General features: G+C 53.4%; 2 protein-coding genes across 4 annotated transcripts; both read left to right on the forward strand.

The window, feature by feature from the left end:
- Position 1: 1 nt before the first annotated feature.
- FKBPL (FKBP prolyl isomerase like) lies at positions 2-1599 on the forward strand. 2 transcript variants are annotated; one of them, XM_061146124.1, is made up of 3 exons: positions 2-221; positions 464-900; positions 1108-1599. In XM_061146124.1, exons 1-3 carry the CDS (start codon positions 176-178, stop codon positions 1573-1575), a joined length of 951 nt encoding a protein of 316 aa, XP_061002107.1. In that variant the 5' UTR covers positions 2-175; the 3' UTR covers positions 1576-1599. The 2 variants fall into 2 exon arrangements, with proteins under 2 accessions (XP_061002107.1, XP_061002106.1); XM_061146123.1 differs by having other exon boundaries at positions 464-1599.
- A 508-nt stretch (positions 1600-2107) lies between these two features.
- ATF6B (activating transcription factor 6 beta) lies at positions 2108-11943 on the forward strand. Of its 2 annotated transcripts, none has more exons than XM_061147016.1 (18): positions 2108-2212; positions 2587-2666; positions 2810-2888; positions 3143-3234; positions 3764-3899; positions 6697-6782; positions 6923-7058; positions 7145-7276; positions 7434-7567; positions 8204-8389; positions 8482-8573; positions 9027-9206; positions 9583-9690; positions 9872-9953; positions 10125-10195; positions 10402-10513; positions 10652-10736; positions 11244-11943. In XM_061147016.1, exons 1-18 carry the CDS (start codon positions 2131-2133, stop codon positions 11492-11494), a joined length of 2124 nt encoding a protein of 707 aa, XP_061002999.1. In that variant the 5' UTR covers positions 2108-2130; the 3' UTR covers positions 11495-11943. The 2 variants fall into 2 exon arrangements, with proteins under 2 accessions (XP_061002999.1, XP_061003000.1); XM_061147017.1 differs by having other exon boundaries at positions 10128-10195.
- The last annotated feature ends 258 nt before the right edge of the window (positions 11944-12201 follow it).

Here is a 12201-nt window from a genome sequence, read left to right on the forward strand (position 1 = left end):
TCCCGATTGGCTGCCAGGAATTTGACTAGATTCTCTTGTCTCTCGGGCTCCAGGGTTAGCTGTCAGTGTCTCTGTCAAGCTGTCCCCTGGCTCCCCTTTCCATCTTCTCCACCTGGGGAAAGACTCCAAGGACAGTACTCAGTAGCACTTGGCTTCGGAAGAAGAGGTGATTTGAATGGTCTGGCTATTGCCATCAGGCAAGGCGCTTCGGCCCCCCCCAGGTATTTTTTGACTCGATCGGGTGTCCGTAGTTGCGAATGGCTACCCAAGCCGCAGGGAATTGTGGAACTTGTAGTTCCTAGTTAGTTCGGGGTTGGAGGGGAGACTGGACCCGACAGAGATTCGGGAAGGGGGAAAAAAAAAAAGAGGACTTTGAGGACCGCGGTTCGGGGTCCCAAAAGGACAGAAAAGGAGTCTAAATAAAATGTCTGCCAATAGCATTGCTTTGATTTTTTTAAATCAGGTGCTGACCTGGACTCGGTCCATCCCTTTCTATCCAAAACTGTTCACCCACGGTGGAAGGGGCCAGGCACCCAAATGGATACACCACTAGTCAATTCAATGGGAGAGAAGGACAGCTGTCAACCGCAACAACAAGGGGAAAAGAACCTTGAATTACCTACTCAGATTAGGCAGCATCCGCGAGACTCTCCTACGGAAATCCTTGAACTGAGAGTGAGCCCAGATCGAGCTAGCCAAATTCTAGAGAATCCTCAGGAAACTGAAAAACTGGCCGCTGAACTTGAAAGAGACTCTGCTAAGTCTCACGGATCAGCCAGTGCGATGTCAGAGCCCCTTCAAGCTTCTGATCTCTGGTACTGTCCTGATGGCAGCTTTGTCAAGAAGATCGTAGTCCGTGGCCACGGCTTGGACAAACCCAAGCTGGGCTCCCGCTGCAGGGTACAAGCTTCTGGATTTCCTTTGGGGTCAGGGCTGCCAGAGGGCTGGACAGAGCTAACTGTGGGGTTAGGCCCATGGAGGGAGGAAACTTGGGGGGAGATCATAGAGAAATGCTTGGAGTCCATGTGTCAAGGCGAGGAGGCAGAGCTTCAGCTCCCTGGGCGCTCTGGACTTCCTGTCAGGCTCACACTGGCCTCCTTCACTCAGGGTCGAGACTCCTGGGAGCTGGAGGACACCGAGAAGGAGGCCTTGGCCAGAGAAGAACGTGCAAGGGGCACAGAATTATTTCGAGCGGGGAATCCGGAAGGAGCTGCCCGATGCTATGCACGGGCTCTTCGGCTGCTGCTGACCTTACCCCCACCTGGCCCTCCGGAACGAACTGTCCTTCACGCCAACCTGGCTGCCTGTCAGTTGCTGCTAGGGCAGCCCCATTTGGCGGCCCAAAGTTGTGACCGGGTGCTGGAGCGGGAGCCTGGCCACATAAAAGCGTTGTACCGAAGGGGCGTTGCCCAGGCCGCTCTTGGAAACCTGGAAAAAGCAATGACTGACCTCAAGAAGGTGTTGGCCGTAGACCCCAAAAACCGGGCAGCCCAGGAGGAGCTGGGAAAGGTGATCATTCAGGGGAAGAAACAGGATGCAGGGCTGGCTCAAGGACTGCGCAAGATGTTTGGCTGATTAAAAGTTAAACCTTAAAAGAGACAGGAACCTGTGAAGTGTGGTCTATGCTGTGAGATTTGGTGGGGACCAAGGGAGAGTTGCACCATATCCCACTCCAAGCTTCTGCCTTCCTAAGGGAGGTATCTGTGGTCTCAGCGTCCCTTTTAACCATTAAAAAGCTATATAATCACGTGTGCTATGTTTTGGGGGGGCCTGTCCATCTCCGAAGATGAATCGATGAACTAAACTTCTAAATTTAGGACTGGCTGGGGCAGAGGGCGGAACTCCCAAGCCTGAAAGTCACACTTCTAGGCGCTTTCAGGTGTTCTGTTTGGCGCATGCGCAAACCTCACAGTCCAGTACTGTGGAAGCGTTAGCGTCCTGCCGCGCTCCCATTGGCCCAGCCTGTACACCGCCGCTTCTATTGACGCATGTGCTCAGTACCCAGGTCTCTTACTGGTCGGTAGGGCTTCCGGGACGCCCCTTCCCTTTTTAAGAGTCAATTGATTCGTTGATGATGGGGAAGAGGCGGGCCTTGGGGGACCGTCTCATGGTTGGGGGGCGGGGGGAAAGATGGCGGAGCTGATGCTCCTCAGCGAGATTGCGGACCCGACACGCTTTTTCACCGACAACTTGCTGAGCCCGGAGGACTGGGGTGCGCGGAGTGAGGCGCCTCGGGGAAGGGATAGGGCTGTGGCCTGCTGTGCCCCGGAGACATGTTGGAGGAAGCGGAGACTCGAAGAGGAAGACTGGGCAAATACAGAATCGATCGTCTAAAGAAGGGCGGAACAGGGGGGCGAGTTGTGCTTTGGGGGATGAGGGAGTCGGGGAAAACCTCCGCTCCCGCGGAAATGTGGAATTGTTCCGGGGTTGGGGAAGGAGGGACTGAAGTTCTTTAGCTATATCACTTTTCAAGTGGGCGGGCGGTGGGTCTGGCCGAGCTGAGCCAATGAGGGATGGGGCGAGGGCTCTGTGAGGATCTGAAGTTTGCGCTACCGGACGATTCCCGACCCTCCGCACTTCTTGCAGACAGCACTTTGTACGCCGGCTTGGATGAAGTGGCCGAGGAGCAGACGCAGCTCTTCCGTTGTCCTGAGCAGGATGTCCCGGTATCGCTCCCCAAGCCTTGTCTCTCACCGTTGGTGGGTGGGAGTGGTCCCAGAACCGGGACTCCATTCCCAAGCCAGCGCTCAGCTGGAGCACCCCTTCATCCTCACACTTCTGCCTTCTAATACCCTGCCCCCTTGTTCAGTTTGGCAGCAGCTCCCTGGACTTGGGGATGGACGTCAGCCCTCCTGAACCCCCCTGGGACTCTCTTCCTATCTTCCCAGGTAAGATACCCTTTGTGATTCCCTCATCCTTTCAGAAACCCTCATCTTCCCATTGTTTCCCAGAAACTGTGCAGTTCCTCTTATCCTCAAGCCTCCTCCACCTGAGTGCCTGTGTACTCCTCTCCCCCTTTGGCCCCTGAAATGTGCTCCTTCTCCCTTGCCCAGTGAGGGGTTTTTACCCCATGTCCTCGGGCGCTTTTTGGGCTCTTGTCAGGCTCCGCTTCGTGGTTATTTTCTAGCCCCTTTTCCTCCAGATCTCCAGGTGAAGTCTGAGCCATCCTCCCCCTGCTCTTCCTCCTCCCTCAGCTCTGAATCATCGCATCTTTCCACAGAGCCCTCCAGCCAGGTGAGAGAGTCATCTCCCTCCTACTCTCTGTGGCAGGGACTCGTTCCCTTGCCTTCATCTATTGATGCTAAGGGAATGATTTGTAGGCTGCAGGTCTTGGGGTGGAGGGGGGAGGTTCTTTTCTACCTTTGCCATTTCTTTTATATCTTCATTTTTTACATTTCCACTCGATTGTCTAGAGTCAAAGATGGAGTTTTTTAATATATAGAGAAATGTGGCAGCCATTGCAGGGTAGGGGGACAGGGAAGAAGAGAGTTGTTAACTGCTGAGAATTGTGGAACTGTTCTTGTCCCGGTTGTCCACTGCAATATTTGAAATCATGAGACTTTATTCACCTTCCTAGGAATAAAATAGAGAACAAGGGGTCAGACACAGCTTAGCAAGATGCTGACTACCATTCAAACCAGAATGTCAAGTAACTGGTGGTTTGTAAGCTCTAAGGCTTCTGTCCTGGCTTTTACTCTCAACACGTCCTTTTTGTTTTCTTTCTTGTTTCTGTCCCCCCTGCTTCACCCTCACTCTTACCCAGGCCCCTGGTGTAGGGGAGATGCTGGTTGTGAAGTCAGAGTCCTTGGCACCCCCACTCTGCCTCCTGGGAGATGATCCAACATCCCCATTTGAAACCATCCAGATCAATGTCAGCCCCACCTCTGATGATCCTTCAGGTAATAATAGCCTGCATCATCCCCAGGCTTTACCAAGATAGAGTGCGTGTGTGTGTGTGAGTGTGTGTGAGTGTGCAGTCAGCAGGACGAGGAGGAGAAGGTGGGGAAGGGAGATGGCAGATAACCAGGAGGGAGGCCAGGAGCAGGAGGGAGGATTTCAGGAAATCACAGTAAGGGCAGCACTGAAGAGATGGGAATAATTTTTCTTTCTTTTCTTGTTTCTGTTGCTTTTCATATTTAAAAACTTGCAGACAGTTTAGGGCATATTTATATATGTGACTTTCCCTCCAAAGGTTTTATTATTAAAAAATTTTCAAGCATACAGAAAAGTTGGAATACCATATACCTGCTCCTGCATTCTACAAGTAGCATTATTTGTGCTGTTTCTAGACGTGTTACTGAGTTTATTACTCTTGCATGTTTATTCAGCAAGATTTATTGAGCACCTACTCCATGCCAGATACTCGACAGGGTGCTGGAGTTGCAAAGATGAAGTCTTACCACCTCACTGACTTAAGGATCCCATACTATGGTGGGGGAGAAAGACAACTAAAGTATGGCAATTCTAGGGTAGAGATTATCACAGGGTGCCATGAAAGCTCATAAGAGAGGGCATCTCACCCAGTTGGGGATAGATCAAGAATGTACTCATGGAGGAGGGGTTTCCTGAACTGAGTTTTGAAAGATAGATTGAAATTAGCCAGAAGAAGACTGTAGAGACTAGTGTGTTTATAAGGAACCTGCATCTCTTTTGAGTGGATGTAAGGAGGGGGAGTAGGGAAGGGCCAGGAGATTCAGAGGCTTTCAAGCCCAGGTAGGAACCCTGCTTAGGGACTCAACTTTTTTCTGTGGGAAGTTCTGTGCCTTTGAAGAGTCAGGCAGGAGAACAGTGTGATTAGGAAGATGACTCTGGTGCACAGTAGACACTGGACTGCAGAAACTCAGGACCAGAGGCAAAAGGAGGACCAAGAAAGGTCCATGCAGTTAGTCAGGTAAGACACTCAGATGCTGAGAAGAAGGCAAATTTGAGAAAGAGTGAATTAGAATGGATGAGTGCAGTGACCTCCTGGGCATTGAAGATGAGTAGGGGTGAAAGAATGTGCCTGGGTTTCTGACGAAGGCAGCCACCCTGTGGGTGAGGATACCAATTGTTGGATAGTGACTGCAGGAGCAGGAGCCTCCTGGCAGGGAGCATAATGAATTCAGTGTGGGATTGTTGCTTTCAAGGTGACTTCAGTGTTTCTTAGCACTACCTCCCCTTGGTTGAAGTTCAGCCAGAAGCTTGAAGACAAGGGAGCCACTCATGTTTTCCTCCTGGGCCTCAGAGCAGGGCAGGGGAGGGTGGGGAGGGATTTGGAGGGACAAACAGCTCATATCCAGCAAAGAGGAGAAACAAAATTAAGATTAAAAAGTCTATACCAGTGAAAAGATTGTTGATGATTTTGCAAAGGATAGTGTTCTTGGAGTCAGATTCTCACCTAATATAAAGGTATTTTTTGAGGGCCTGTACTTTACCTGGGCTCCCCAGGTAGCGCTAGTGGTAAAGAACGTGCATGCCAAATGCAGGAGACATAAGAGATGTGGGTTCAATCCTTGGGTCAGGAAGATCCCCTGGAAGAGGGCATGGCAACCCACTCCAGTATTCTTGCCTAGAGAATCCCATGGACAGAGGAGCCTGGAGGGCTACAGTCCATGGGGTCACAAAGAGTCTGACATGACTGAAATGACTTATCACGCAGGCATCCATGCACTTTACCCATCCCTTTGATAGACATGAAGCACAAGACCTAGTCCTTGCTTTTGGAGAGTCTCATGAGGGTTAACACATGGTTAAATAGCTCAGAGAGTGGTCACCTCTGTGGAGAGGTTCTGGATGGCTGGTGGACAAAGGAAGGAAAGGAGATTAACTTCCCACTGAATTTCCCTTTGTTCCTTTGGGATCTTACATGACTGTATTACCTATTGAAATAGACTTGAGATTTTAAAATAGCAATATTGGTAATCATATAATTAAGTATCAAAATCCAAGCTATGAACCAGAGGTAGTAGTGGACCATTGACCTTGGGGCTGAATCTGGCCTTCAGCTAGGTTTACCTCCATGGGGCAATCAACAAGTCTTACAGATAGATTAACAGAGTCTGTGAAGACTCAGAGGTGACTGAGCTTTGAAGGCTGATGGTAGGAAGGGGATCTGTATAAAGGGACAAACAGTGAGCCCTGTGTTAAGGCCAGTTGAATTTGGGTGAATGGAGGGGCGTGAGAATGGAAGTGACCAGCAGGCAAGCTTGGGAGTCAGAATCCGGGTGCAGGGGAGCAGTCAAGGGTAGAGATGCAGGCCGGGCAGTTATCAGTGTGACGATGCACGATTGTGTTGGGCCAGGATGAAGTGGAAATCCAGCCAGACAGGGATTTGGGCCCAAGAGAATGTAACAGAATCCCCCTGTGTGGGCCTCCACCATGTGAATGAACAAGGTATGTGAGGAAGAAAGGGGCAGCTGATGCGCACGGACAGCCTTGAGGGAACGGACAGCCTTGAGGGAATGGCAGTGGTGGAAACAGCTGAGAGGGGCCAAGGAAGGAGAAGGGAGTCCTTTCTGAGAAAAGAGGTCGGAGGAGAGGCAGTAGGTTAGCAGCTCCAGTCCCCCTCCTCTGGATTGCCCTCCTGAACCAGAAATAGTTTTACTTCCAGGTACAAGGGGAAGTGAAGTGACTGTGTCTCCCATTTCCGCATCTTAGCCCTCTTCTCCTTCAGTGTTTATCTGACACCCAGCTCTGTCTCATCCTGCCATCCCACAGATGTTCAGATTAAGATAGAGCCTGTCTCTCCATCTTCCTCCATCAACTCGGAGGCTGCCCTGCTCTCTGCGGAGTCCCCCAGCCAGGTGAGCATGCACTCTGCTCCTCCCTCCAGCACACGGGTGAGTTCCTCCTGACTCTCAGAGGTGTGAGGGCTTTCTCTTCTTCGGCTCCTCCTCCTCAGCACTCTTCCTGATTCACATGTCTTCTGGAATGCCCCATGTAGGCTTTCATAGGAGAGGAGGTCCTGGAAGTGAAGACAGAGTCCCCATCCCCTCAGGGGTGTCTCCTGCGGGATGTCCCCGGCCCCCCTCCTGGAGCTGTCCAGATCAGCATGGGCCTGTCCTCTGATGGCTCCTCAGGTAATGAGTCTCCTGACACCTGAGGTCCCTGGCCAGAGGCCTGTTGTCCTGACATCCCTTCCTTCTTTCCTTTCACCTTCCTTCAGGGAAAGCCCTGCCCACCCGGAAGCCACCACTGCAGCCCAAACCTGTGGTGATAACCACTGTCCCAATGCCACCGAGAGCCGTGCCTCCCAGCACCACCGTCCTCTTGCAGCCCCTTGTCCAGCCACCCCCAGGTACTGAGGAGGGGAGGAGGCAGCCTGGGCTGACCTCCTCAGGGAGCTCACAGCCATCCGGCGTCCTGACCTTTGGGTGCTCAGGTGTGGGTGTGGACACGAGGAAACCACCTGACTTCCAGCTCTCAGACCTCCCTCTCCTGTCCACTTGCCCCAGTGTCCCCAGTTGTCCTCATCCAAGGTGCTATTCGAGTCCAGCCTGAGGGACCGACCCCTCCTACTCCACGGCCCGAGAGGAAGAGCATTGTTCCAGCCCCTATGCCTGGGAACTCCTGCCCACCTGAGGTGGATGTAAGTTATTTACTGGGGAGAGGAGGAGGAAGGCTTAGTAATGGGGAGGGGAGAGAACTGTGGAGTGAGAAGGGAGCAAAACAGTGAGCAGGCAGGCCCATAAGGTGATCCTCAAGGTCAGAGTGGATCCCTTTTATCAACCCCGTGTAGTTTTAGGATCCTCAGGTTTGCTGCCCCTGCAGATGGAGAAGTGGGAGTGGTCTTAGTAAATCAAAGCCAGAGGAGTCATCCTGTGTTATAGAAGAGGGAGGCTGCTTCCTTGGGGAAAGCCAGGTAAACTGTTCTCTAACTATAGCAAGCTTAAACTTTGGGTCCTAAAAAAGGAGAATTGCAAAGAAGGAAGACCACTCATCAAGGAAAAGAACTGAGGTTCTACCAAGAACCTGGATGGGGAAGTTCCTCCTACAGTCTGACTTCTCGCAGCTCTGAGGCACAGGAGTAGGAAGTGGTGGAGAGAAGGGCCCCTTCCCTGAAATGTTTTAGCAGAGGAAGAACCCCTCTCTGGCTCTGCAGATAGAGGTTAAGAAGGCAGGAGAGTGGCCCACGTGAATTTCGGGTAGTCAGTCCCTGGGGTGGGGGGCGTGTTTCCCCTTCCCCACCCTGCTTTCACTCTCCCTCTGACCCTCCGGTGCCCAGGCCAAGCTGCTGAAGCGGCAGCAGCGGATGATCAAGAACCGCGAGTCAGCCTGCCAGTCCCGCAGGAAGAAGAAAGAGTACCTGCAGGGACTGGAAGCCCGGCTGCAGGCCGTGCTGGCCGACAACCAGCAGCTCCGGCGGGAGAATGCTGCCCTCCGCCGGCGGCTGGAGGCCCTGCTAACTGAGGTGAGAGCCGGGAGGCCTGGGGAGACCAGTGGGAGTGTGGGCTCCCTGGGAAGACTCACCCTCTCCTGTCTCTCTCTTTCTCTGCATCTTAGAACAGCGAGCTCAAGTTAGGGTCTGGAAACAGGAAGGTGGTCTGCATCATGGTCTTCCTTCTCTTCATCGCTTTCAACTTTGGGCCTGTGAGGTGAGACCTTTGTCTGCCCAGAACCTTCTGGGTGGAGCCCGCCTGTCGGCCGCTTGATTGCCTCTTCGGCACAGTCCTTTTGATTACTTGCACACAGACAGCTCTGGTGTCCTTGGCACTGATGGTGTAGCCAGCTAGTCCCTAGTCCCTTCATGTTCCATCGTTTCTGTCATAAATGGTACATCCTGGAGGAGATGGTCATGAGAACATTGATAAACATAGTGACTATATTAAGTGCTTACTGAGTTCTGGGCCCTCGATTAAGCACTCTCCTTTTCTAGTGTTTTCTGGCTGTATGGGTAGGGACTGTTCTCAATCCGTCTTGCAGATGAAGAGTGTCAGTCTTGTAGCACAAATTGGAACCAGGCAGGCTATCTGCAGAGCCCTCCCTCTTACCCAGGCCCTCAGTTAAGCTGGAATTCTTCCTCGTGCTCCATCCTTTTCTGTCCACAGCATCAGTGAGCCGCCTCCGGCTTCCATCTCTCCTCGGATGAGCAGAGGGGAGTCTCGACCCAGGAGACACTTGCTGGAGTTCTCGGCACAAGAACCAGTTCATGGAGCCGAGCCCCCCCAGCATCCCTTCCAGGACCCCGAGGAGCCCCAGCCCAGCCCCTCGGGCCGCCCAAGTTTCAGGTGAGGAGAGGGCCCTCTCTCTTTTAGGGGTGCTGAGTGTGTCTTCTCCCCTAAAGTTCCTTTCCTTTTTGAGGGGGAGCTAGGTTTCCCAGTTGAATCCGCCTGCCCAGTGCAGGAGACCCGAGAGACACGCATTCGATCCCTGGGTTGGGGAAGATCCCCTGGAGAAGGAAATGGCAACCCACTCCAATATTCTTGCCTGGAAAACTCCATGGACAGAGGAGCCTGGAGGGCTACGGCCAGTGGATTCACACAGGGTCAGACATGACTGAGCACGCACACAGCAACAGAGTTGTTCTCATGCCAGCGTGGCCTCTTCTGTTGACGGGGCAGCATTGGGCACCCTGGGTCATGCCCCCTCTCTGCCTCACTCCAGGAACCTGACAGCCTTCCCCGGGGACACCAGGGAGCTGCTGCTGAGAGACCTGGACCAGCTCTTCCTCTCCTCGGATTGCCGGCACTTCAACCGAACCGAGTCCCTGAGGTGGGGGCGGTTCATGACTGGGGCGTCCTCCCTGTGTCCCGAGGCCCCTCCCCGATGGTGTGGCTGACCTTGTGTGCTGAAGTGCCAGCTCCCCGTTCCCTCCCCTTCCCTCCGATGTGTGGGGCAGAAGAGTGGGCATCTTGGCCCGGCATGGAGGTGTCCCCCTCCTCTGCTTCCCCAGGCTTGCCGACGAGCTGAGTGGCTGGGTCCAGCGCCACCAGAGAGGCCGGCGGAAGACACCCCAGAGAGCCCAGGAGAAACAGGTAGGAGGGGGTGGGGCCGGTTCAGGGAAGCCCACTTGAAAACGAGGGCTAAACATCCTAGGGATTGTAAGTGGTTTGGGGTGGTGTGAGGTGGTGTCAGTTTGTAGGGGCCGTCTGTCTCTTCCCTTTTCCCTTCATCCTCTTCAAATCCTTAGATACTTCTCCTTCCAGAAGTCTCAGCTGCGGAAGAAGTCACCTCCAGTTAAAGCAGTCCCCACCCAACCCCCTGGGCCCCCAGAAAGGTGAGTCTTGAAGAGGGTACTTATTTATTAATCGAGGTTCCATTCTAAAAGAGCCGTCCTATATGTGTCATCATTGCCCCCAGGGCATTATGCTTCCCACATCCCCTGGGGGTCTCCTGTCTCCCTCTCACCCTCTCCCCTCTTCCCTAGTGGGAACTGGTCCCTGGGCTTGGTTCCTCGCCAATCCCATTTTCCTACCTGTCCAGGGATTCTGTGGGCCAGCTGCAGCTGTATCGCCAACCAGACCGTTCGCAGCCTGAGTTCCTGGATGCAATTGACCGACGGGAAGACACATTTTATGTTGTCTCCTTCCGAAGGGTGAGTTTCTCCTGCGGGCCCCATCCCCTCACCTGAGTTCCCCAGCAGTCTCTCTGCAGTTCAAGGCTGTAGAGCAGGGACAGGGAGCCTGTCAGCACCTTTTCCTCCACCCTCCCTGCCTGGCCTCTCTGTCTCCAGGACCACTTGCTGCTTCCAGCCATCAGCCACAACAAGACCTCCCGGCCCAAGATGTCCCTGGTGATGCCTGCCATGGCCCCCAATGGTAATTCTTTCCCTGCCCAATGTGGGGACGGGTCCTGAAATTGAGAAATAAGGAAGTTCCCATGGGGAGATCCAGCATGCAGAGTTGAGGGGGGTAATGACAGGAGCAGGGATTCCAGAGTGATGCTAGATACATGGGAGAGAGGAAGCCAGAAATGGTTGAAGAAAAACAAAATGCAGGAGACTGATGGGAGGAAGATGAGACGTGGGTCCTCCCTAGGTGAAGGTGCTTAGGGATGTGGACCGGGGTGGGCGGGGTGGGCTGGGAACCTGCCGGAGTCTTACTCCTTTTTTTTCTCTTGATGTCCTCTTCTCTGCAACCTTACGTTCATCACCGTCATCCACCCCCACCCCCCACCCCCACCACTTCTTTCTTCTCCCTGCACCAACTCCATCCCTACCTTCTCATTTAATACCCCTGGATCTGCCTCCCCATCACTGCCTGTTCCTCCCTGTCCACTTCTGCGCCTTCCCCTTCTCCTCGCCCTTAACTCTCCCTTTCTCACAGAGACCCTGTCAGGCCGGGGCCCCCCTGGGGACTATGAGGAGATGATGCAGATCGAGTGTGAGGTCATGGATACCAGAGTGATTCACATCAAGACCTCCACAGTGCCCCCCTCGCTCCGAAAACAGCCGTCCTCAACCCCGGGCAATGCCACAGGTGGCCCCTTGCCAGCTTCTGCAGCAGCCAGCCAGGCCCACCAGGCCGCCCATCAGCCCTCTACCTCAATCATCTCTGACCTCTATGACTCACACTGACTTAGAACTGGGGGGTAGGGGTGGGAGCAACCAAGTGGGACTGTTTTGAATTTTCCTGATCCCTGGGCTTGCGGCAATTTGTAAAGGGAAGACAGGGTGTGGGGGTTAAGCACTTATTTGGAGGTGGGTGGAAGTTTTCCACTCTTCTCACCCCTTTTTTGGAATATAGAACTCCTCTCATTTCTATGAACCCCCCCAGTCCCTGCTTCTTTCCTTGAGGGTGCTGAATGAGGTTAAGTTTTGGGGTGAGTGGGCCCCGACACTCTTTATTCTTGTGTTTCTGTTTGGGGGGTGGAGGTGGGAATTTAGTCCCCAGGCGGGACAAGGGAAGTTTTTACACTTTGAAGCTAGTTCCTGGGAGTTGAGGAGGCACAGCGGATGGAGGTCAGGTGGATGTATGGGCATATCTTCTTTTTTATTATTAAATAAACAATTTGGAGGGAGTTGAAGGTATGGTGCCTGCCTTCCTGGCTTGTGATGGGTCATTTGGGGGAACGTGGCTGCTGTAGGGCCAGGGTGTCAGAGAGCCGAGCACTGAGGACACGGCTGGCTCTGGGGTGGAGTGGGTGTGTGATCACAGACCTCACGTCATCCCCTTCTCCCCAGCCCTGCAACACGCAAGGGTTATGTCTGGTGTCTGTGGGGGAGCGGGGGAGGGATGTCCCATGCTGTGACAGGCTGAAGAGTGCAAATTCTGGAATGTGTCT

This window comes from Dama dama, chromosome 7 (genome assembly GCF_033118175.1).
Source record: "Dama dama isolate Ldn47 chromosome 7, ASM3311817v1, whole genome shotgun sequence".
Taxonomy (NCBI): Eukaryota; Metazoa; Chordata; class Mammalia; order Artiodactyla; family Cervidae; genus Dama; species Dama dama.